The sequence below is a fragment of the Eschscholzia californica genome, unplaced genomic scaffold (assembly GCF_041429995.1).
Source record: "Eschscholzia californica isolate CP2 unplaced genomic scaffold, dmEscCali1.0.p SCAF_3, whole genome shotgun sequence".
Lineage (NCBI taxonomy): Eukaryota > Viridiplantae > Streptophyta > Magnoliopsida > Ranunculales > Papaveraceae > Eschscholzia > Eschscholzia californica.
Genome location: NW_028238420.1, coordinates 9156248 through 9165605, shown reverse-complemented (window position 1 = coordinate 9165605; position 9358 = coordinate 9156248). Strand labels below are relative to the sequence as shown.

Sequence of the window (9358 nt, the reverse complement as noted above, 5' to 3'; positions counted from 1 at the left end):
ATTAAATGGTAAGTATCAACTAAGTCTTCTGTGTTTGCAAAAATGAACACGAAGTCTTGTGTGAATTTTATATTATTCGTGTGAGAAATACTATATGGAGTGACAGTTTTCTAGCGACACCAAAGCGACTCAATAGAAGACTAACGCATATCCCTTTCTTGCTGAAAAGCGTGATTTCGATTATTTTGCTTTGAGTCCGCGAAGTTCCAACAATTCGTATTAAGTCCCAAATCAAATTCTAATCTGGACCATTGAATATTTTCTACAGTCCAGATCATAAACGAATTTCCACACCCACAAAACAACTCTTACTCTCTCTTTATCTCTCCAGACTTGTCGCTCCCTCTTCTTCATCTAAAGATCTAGAGCGAAGCTCTTTCTCTCTCTCTCTCCCTCCCTCTCTCTCCCTCCCTCTCTCTCTTTCTCTAACTTGTTCTATATTTCTCTTTCTCTATCTCTTTCCCTCTTTTTGTTTTTGTACTTCTCTCTTCCTGTCAATCTTTCTCCAAACTCAGAGTTCCATCCATCTTTTTAGTTATTTCTCGGTCTTTATTAATCTCTATCTCTCTCTTTTGCTCTCTTTTGATGAGGAAGACTGGATATCTCATGAAATATAATCAAAGTTCGTGAATGTAATAGGTATCTTATAGATAAGTGAATTGTTCTGGACCATAAAAAAAACAACTCTCACTCAAAACAACTCAAACTCAATCCCCCTCTCTCTCTCATTTCAACAAAAAAAAAATTCCCCTCTCTCCCTCTGAAACGAGCAACCAAGTTCCAGTTCCTCTTCCCCCTCTTCAACGTCAACTCTATTTTATAAACTCATTAGACGATTAGAAAAACTAAATTGTGATGTAAAAGAATCAGATGTACAACAAAATATCAAACAAATAACCTAAGTTGTATACTAGCTTTTTCACTTATTCATAATCATATCAAACAAGTGAGAAAAGAACGTAGAGAAACAAAACTCCACAAGGAAATCATGTCACATAACTGAATTATAGAAATAATTTGATCAAATTTGACCTGAAAATAAAAGAAAAACCCCAATGAAAATTCAAACATCAACAACTCCAATCAAAATTTAGACATGGCCAAATCCAACCAAAAATGACCTAATTAAACAATTGTAGAGAGAGAGAATCAAAAAATTATCGGTGAGCATAAGAATCAAAGACTCAGAGAACATGAAACTATTCATAAGAAGGTATTTTACGTCTCGAGTATCCATAGGAATAGTTGAAGAGAGGGAAGAGGAACTGGGACCAGGTCGCTCATTTTAGAGAGAGAGAGAGTGGGGGGATTGAGTTTTGTGGGAGTGGAAATTCGCTTATGATCTGGACCGTTGAAAAGACTCAACGGTCCAGAATAGAAATTCGATGAGGGACTTGATACGAATCGTTGGAACTTCGCGGACTGAAAGCAAAATATTTGAAAATCACTCTGTTGAGCAGGAAAGGGACACGCGTCAGTCTCCTATTGAGTCGCTAGAAAACTCTCGCTCCCTATAGCATTTCTCTATTCGTATACCAACAGTAGTCTACTATTTCTTATACAATAGTCTTAAACTGTCAATACACATTCTTACCATGACATTCAAAGTTTATCATCTCAAATTTTGGTTATAACTTTTAACAAACAGTAATAGGCCGTTAATTACTACTTAATTTAGTATCATTCTTAAACATCAGTTAATACATCATCATTCATCAACCATTAATTTGTTGTTAGATCCGCCAGTAAAGGCGAGACAAAAGTATCCAAATACAACCTTATATTTCCTTCATACATGTACTTAAAAAACCTAACTTCCAAAATCCAAACAACTCAAGAATCAAAAACTAGTTCTCTAAAAATATCATAAAACAAAGAAACTAATAGGAGAGATGGCAGATCCAAATATGGCCGAAATCGAGAGAATTTTCAAGCGATTCGACATCAATGGTGATGGTAAAATTTCTTCATCAGAGCTTGGTGAAGCTCTTAAAAAACTTGGATCAGCTAATGCTGATGAAATTCAAAGAATGATGACCGAGATTGATACTGATGGTGACGGTTTCATATCTTTTGAGGAATTTGCGGCATTTTACCGTGCCAATGGTGGTTTGATGAAAGACATCGCTAAGATATTCTGATCATTATCGGAATTAATTTACATATATACACATACATATATGATTTATGTGAGTATGTATGTTTATGCTAATTAATATTCTTTTTGTGCTACATTTTTGTATCTCTATGTTTTTCTTGCAATTGTATCTCTAAATTTATGTTCAGAGTAGGGTTACCCAATTTTATTACCGTTCTTTTTAACCAATATGTTTTTCTTTTGTTTAGGTTAGTAATGAAGCTTAATATATAATTACAAAAATTATATATGTATATACGATTACAAGAATGTCACGGGGATAGAATTCGAAGGGTTGACAAAATTTGGGGGTTAAGGGGAACTCCTAATTATAATTGAGAGTCAAATCAGCCAGTTGGTCACAAATTAAGAGTCAAAACAGAATTAAACCTTTATAGTATGAAGTATAACGATTTGATCTATTTTCAGATAAATAATTTTAGATGTCCTTTTTATTCGTCAAGAATGGACCATTATGTAACATATCAACCAAGGCTGCGGCTGCTGGGTGCCTACTCATACTTCATGTAGGACCAATTGAAGCTGTTTTCATCCACTAGCATTTTTATAAAGTTTTCTTGAAGGACACTCATTCTACTGTTTTTATTTGACCACAATATTTATTTTAGCTTAAACTTTTTTTTTTGATGAGAGTATTTTAGCTTAAACTTGTTATGCAAGTATGAAACAGGACTAGTTATAAAGGTATATAAAGGAAGTAATTGAATCTTTCAATCTTATGTTGAAGTTCAAGAAAACTAGTTGAAATGGGGAAATATTACTTCCCTCTAGTTTTGAGTTTAGTTGTTATATGTTTAGTATTAATTGGAGTGGTTTTAAGTTGTCTAAGTTGTAAGAGAAAGGAGTCGTCGAAAGAAATCAATCTTGAAGCTCCGAAAGACAGTGGTGATGGGATAAGTCGTAGTAGCGTTGGTCACGCACCAGTATTGTGGTGGCGTGTCTAACAGGTATTATTTATGCGACAATCAAGCACTCACCTCACGAAATGTTGATTGAGAGTTCAAATTTCCTTTGTTGGTTACCACAGGACGGGGAAGTGGAGGATGCGGACGGGGAAGTGGAGAATGATAGTGTAAGTTATGCGTGACGAAGACAGGGTAACTAGCTTTGGCAGGTTTCTAAGAGGCTAAACCTATATGTATAGAGAGAGAGAGAGAGAGAGAGAGAGAGACAAGGTTCGAATCTTATTATTTCCAAAAAGAAAAAATCGACATTATATGCCATGGGCGTTGAAGTTGAATGTATTTCTTCCAGTCTTGTGAATGTGTAGATTTGGTACTTGTCTCATTTATGTACCTGAATTTATGCAGTTTATAAAATATGGTAGTTCTATGTGTCGGACCGGTATACAGTCCTCTCATATGAGAAGCTTGTCAGCAAGAGGTCGGCCGCATGTGTGAGAGGGTCGTTCATCGTTGGCTGGTGAGCGACGTACAACTTTTTTCTTATTAAAGTCTTTAACGGGCATTTCAACAAAAAAACTCTAATGAAATTAACAAGACTTGGAAAAATCTTATTGTTTTGCAAATTGATTTTGTATACTATATTTACAATGGACCCTTTCGAAAATTCAAGAGTCAAGACTATATACAACTAAGGTGAACAAAACAAAACGAAAAAACAGAAAACTGAGGAGTGTAGAAGAATTAAATTTGTTCATCGGCGATACAAATGATGATCGTCTTCAAGATCTGAAACCCCTAGCATGGCTAAAGCTAAGTGACTTCTCATGTCACTACTCTTTGTCTGTAAATCATGAAACTGAGGATAATAATCAGAAAGACAGCCAGAAAGTTCAGAAGTACTTAAATTTCTTTTTGAACTATACTTCTCTTGTCCTTTTAATATTGTAATGACTTCATCTATGCTTGGTCTAATAGATTCTTCGCTGTCTATACAAGCAGTTGCAGCTTCTATCGTTCGGGTAATTTGTTTTAAATCGCGTGGATGAAGTTTGAGCTTTGGATCGAGCAAATCCTTGACAGTTCTAGTTCCTTGTTGCAAGAGTGGCTTCGCCTACAAGACAATTTACGAACATTGACACAATAAATAAACATCAAAAAAATAAACTAGTATTAGGCAGAGACCTATAATCAGAACTATGGTTCAACTTCGACACGATTATTTCTGCTAGAGTATCTGAAACACTCCTTTCAAGAATATCTTCTATAGAAAATCCCTTATTAGTAGTAACTATCGAAATGCTTGAAGAGTTAAAGTCAACTCCTAGGAGTTCGAAAGTAGTATTATATGTAAAAGTGCTTTCAGAAAGCTAAACGATTTATTGCAAGGAGAGATGGATTTTTTGTAAGTTGAAAAACGCATTGCAATTCGAAAAATACCGAACTTCTCATTTTCAAGTAATAAACAAAACCAAAAGTCTCTAGTAAGCATGTTCAAAACCCTAACAGTTTTCTAGTAACTTTGATCCATTATGGTGTTTCAAGATAGTATACGCAATTAGAAAACATAAGCTATTATGAGAAATTACGAATTAAATCGAGAAAAATGGAACTTACCCATACGACCAAGTTCTCATCCCCTGGAGCTCTTTTCGCCTCGATAGGTTTCCGGCCTGTTAATAGTTCTAACAGTACCACCCCGAAAGCATATACATCCGTTTTATCGGAAATTTTTCCATGTTGGAAATATTCAGGAGCTAAATAACTGCAAATCAAATTAATATTTCAGAAACCTACAGCTAAAACCTTTCAAAGGGTGGACGCGAAAATGAGCATAGTGTTTGTGAAATATATCTTACCCGAAGGTTCCTTTCACAGTATTACAGAGGAAAGGAACTGAAGGTGCCGAAGTCCATGTAGCTAATCCAAAATCGCAGAGCTGCAAATACCAACTTCAATCTTTAAATTGAACAAAAAACAAGAATATCGACAAGAACAAACTTGGAAGCTAGAAACCTTCTTTTGAATCTGAGTTTAGCCTGAGCACTGAAGTGTGAGAATAATCCCACAATAACCAATAAACAATATATCTAGGCCCTCTCCACACATCAAGAATTGGTTATGAGTTGGATGTTAACATGAAGTGATTCAAAACTTCGATTGATGATTCTTAAGATATTAGTTTCAATATCTCGATGGATTTGCTTGTGCTCTATGAGCCAAGGTTTGATGCTTTTATGGTCAAAAGGAGTACTTCAAAACTCAAAAACGAAATTTAAGAAACGAAATAAGTTACTATTTGTTTGCTCACTTTGGGTGTTTTGTTGGAAGAGAGAAGGATGTTAGATGGCTTAATGTCTCTATGAATAGCACATTTATCTGTTCCATTGTGAAGGTAATTCACTGCTTCTGCAATTCCAACTGCAATCTTAAATCGCGTCGACCATGAAAGAGATGAACCACCCCTTAATCCTCTCTTCTTTTCTGCAAAATGGGTATTTAAAAGAAGAATTAAATTTGAAGAAACTGAAAAAGAAATCCACCATTAAGAGAACTTAGAGAACCACAAAAGCTTACCATGAAGATGCTGCTCAAGGCTACCACCAGATGCATATTTATATACCAAAAAGAGACCTTCATCTGGATCAATACAAAACCCTATAAGTGGAACAATATATTGGCTTTCAAGAGCACTAGCAATCATCAATTCTCTACAAAATGCCTTTGTAGATTCTTTATCTTCTTTGTCTAATCTTTTAATAGCAACTGAACTTCTTCTAAATCCAAATCTACCTTTATACACACAACTCAATGCTCCTCTTCCCAAAACTCTACCTACCCAGATGAAGAAACAGCAAACTAGGTTTAAATTTGAACTGAAAACAACTCAAAATTAACAACAAAAGAGTTAAAAAGAAAACCCATTTTTGTACCTTTCTGGAAATTCTGAGTTGCTGATCTGATTTCTGAGTAACTATATCTTACTAATGTATCAGCAACTGGTGAAATACTTCTCTCTAAAGATTCAATCCTTCTCCAATTTAGGTTATTAGGTTGTGATTCTTTCAACCCAGTATCTAAATTCACCATAAGAACAGTAGCCATTGAAGAAAATGAGTTTAAACAGAGTGAATCAAGTTGAGAACCAAAACTAAACCTAAATGAAGAATGAACAGATTCTAGTTCATTATTAGGTTGAATTTTAGAATCTGAAACTTCTGATTCAGCTAGTAACCAAGCATTGTTATGTTCAGAAAGTTTTTGATTGATTTCTTGAACTGGTTTCTTTTCAATTTTTTGTTTCTGAAATTTTTTACTAGGAAAAACACAACCCAAACCCAGTTCCCAAACCATCTTTTGCAAAAGATTTACAACTTCAAAATCAATTTCATGGTAATTTGTTTTAGTGATTATTGAAGAAGAAGAAGAAGAAATGGGTTGTTGTTTTTTAGCTACTACTGCATTTGGAACTTTTGGTGTTTCTTGTAATGAGTAACTCATTTGAAAAAAAAAAAGAACAGATCTCAAGAAGAAGAGGAGACCAAGAATCCAAAAACCCAAAAAAACAGATGTAAAGAAAGACAAAAAAAATGAGAGGTTCTTTGCTTGAATTTGAAGGTGGGGATATCAAGAGAGAGAAAGAGGGAGAATTTTCCGCAGGAGAAGTTTTTAATTTGTTCACGAATGGAAGGTGAATCTGCAAAGTGAAGTAGGTAGTGAAAAACTGAAAATGGTCCAGTGGTTGGAATGAGCGTTGGGCCCAAAACTGGGCCCAAAATTGAAACCCAGACCACAATTGGCCAAAAATATAAATGAGGTCCAATGGGTCAGAGAGCCACGCGAAATTACCGTCGTCCCCGTCGATCTGCTTCAAATTTACGATAGATGCCACTGAAAATTTGGGCGCGAAAAAGTGAAATTTTCTGAAAAAGCGGGATTTCGAGGGGACGTGCGTCAGGCGAACTGACCTTTGTCTTATCAAATTTACGAAAACTGCCACTCGAATTTACGAAATATGCCACTGAATTGCCTGGGAACGCGAAATTTTCAGAAAAATTTGGAAGGTCCGTATTTTACTTTCTCTCTCTACTCCGAATTTTACTTTCTCTCTCTACTGTTATACTTTCTCTCTCTAATTCTCTTTCCAGATTTATTTCGGCGATTGGTAAGGGGAGCTGGAGATTGTTGTTGGGGAGCTGTAGTACAAAATCAATTTTTTGTACTACAGCTCCCTATACCAATTTGGTATTAGGAGCTATTTTTATGGATCTGAAACTAAATAATGGAATATAGATGGATTAGAAAAAACTATATAATTCAAAATTTTAAAAATTTTGATAGTAAATTTTCTTTTCTATTCTTCCTTAAACCCTAAATATTTCAATAACAATATAGCTCTCTTTCTTCTCCACAATTAAGTTATACAAGAACCATTACTGATAAGCAACTAGTCCACTCTCTTCTCTATTGGATACTAACGTTTATTATGTCTCACGATATCTATGATGTTGCTTCTTTAATGGAGGAAGAACATATTTTTCGCTTGAACCAACAACCACCAACTCAATCAAACAATGTTATTATAGATGAAGATCTATCTCAAGATGTAAGAAACTTTCAAGACAAATATTTTCGATTAAATTTTATGTTTCTTTCTTCCTTCAATTTTAAAAAATTGCCCAAAAAGAGGCAGAACCGTTCGGTTCGTTCAGATATTTCCCTGGGGAAATTTTTGAAACATTTCCCCCCAGCTAAGGGAAATTAGGCAAACAAAGATGAAAACAGTAAGTTTTCCCTAGGGAACCACATATTCATGATATTTTCTTTAACAAATTTCCCCTCAGTTGAGGGAAATTAGACAAAAAAGGTGAAAACAGCCTAGGGAACCACATATCCATGATTTCGTCATTGTAATAACAGAACCTCAAAAAATGAAAAAAAAACTAGGAACATTACTAAAGTTTCTTCCCATTTCTGAAATTTGGTGAATAGTATGATTATATTAGAGATATAACATATCAATTCTCTTTACAAAATAGTCACAAAGAGATTCATCAAATTATACTATTGTCAATTTTACTCATAATCTTTATCCCCGTTGCTTGAATCGCCGCCATCGATTGAATCACCCTCATCTTTTTCGTCTGAGACTTGATTTCCCTTTTCAGCAGAATCTTAATATATGCTTTCGAGGGTGTCTTGCATTTTCTTCCTCGATTTCGGACTTATCGGTTTGTTTGTGTCTTCGCCACCACAAGCTTTCCTATTATCTAAAAGTTTACCAATTCGCTTGTTCTGCAAAAACAAACATAAAAATTCTAAGTGCATAACATGTTGTAGTAGTCTACATTTGCTTACAGTAGTTGATAAAAGATTTAGCTTACCAAAAGCCTAAGTACCAGAGCCAAATCAAAGAACATATTGCAATAACAAGTTTTGACGCTAACACAACAATCTTAAGTATAACGAAAGGGGGAAAACAAATAAACAACTTATGACAAATTCTCAGCAATACCCTAGATGTAAAACTCACTAAAACCCTAGATATAAAACTTAGAAAAACCCTAGAAATTAAAATGGGAAGAAAAACTCACAAGATTTTAGTTGATGTCTTCTTCATTAGAGAAAATACTAGGGTAGAGTTAGACGGAATTTTGTAGTTGATGACCGGAAAAGATTGAAGAGAAGTCGGACAAAGATTAAGAGAGACGATTTGAAGAGAGATTGAGTGGAAGTAGAAGGCATCGTTTTTTTCTTTTGTTTAATTCTGGTATATTTCAATGTATTATACTTGAGTCCCTTAAATTGTGAATCTTAGAAGGTCTTTAAAATAATAACTCAAAACTTGCATCTCCCTTTACTAATCATGGCAGCTCCCCAACCATAATAGTTCCCCAACAACAATCCTTAGCTCCCCTTACCATTCGCCTTTATTTCTCTGTATTTATTTAACCAAATCCTAATTTCTCTCCTAATTTAACTAATTTCTAACTAATTTAGATTTTCTCTCTCTCTCTAATTCCTATTATCTCTCCAATCTCAACAAATTCCTCTCTTTTCAAAATTTTCTCTTCAATCTAAACAAATATTTCCAGATTGGTTCAAAATTCTTTCTTTTTTTTCTAGATTTGTTTCTTATCTCAAATTTCGAATTTTTCAAGATTGGTTCAAATTTCGAATTTTTCTCTCTAACTTTCCAGATTTATTAATTTAACCAATTCCTAATTTCTCTCAAATTTTAACCAATTTCTAACTAATTTCGAATTTCTTTCTAACTAAATTCTCTCAATTTTTTTTC

The 9358-nt window shown here is 34.4% G+C and overlaps 1 protein-coding gene and 1 long non-coding RNA gene across 2 annotated transcripts; one reads left to right on the top strand and one right to left on the bottom strand.

Annotated features, from left to right (window-relative positions):
* The first annotated feature begins 1819 nt into the window (after window positions 1-1819).
* Window positions 1820-3686, top strand: LOC147548220 (uncharacterized). The gene is made up of 2 exons (XR_015237981.1): window positions 1820-2189; window positions 3186-3686. It is a non-coding gene; the product is annotated as an uncharacterized LOC147548220 (long non-coding RNA).
* On the bottom strand, window positions 3661-6840 carry LOC147548219 (putative serine/threonine-protein kinase PBL7). Its single transcript, XM_086670234.1, has 6 exons — window positions 5994-6840; window positions 5638-5895; window positions 5372-5544; window positions 4920-4999; window positions 4678-4825; window positions 3661-4174 (listed from the first exon to the last, which is right to left on the bottom strand). Exons 1-6 carry the CDS (start codon window positions 6559-6561, stop codon window positions 3815-3817), a joined length of 1587 nt encoding a protein of 528 aa, XP_086526360.1. The 5' UTR covers window positions 6562-6840; the 3' UTR covers window positions 3661-3814.
* Window positions 6841-9358: the final 2518 nt, after the last annotated feature.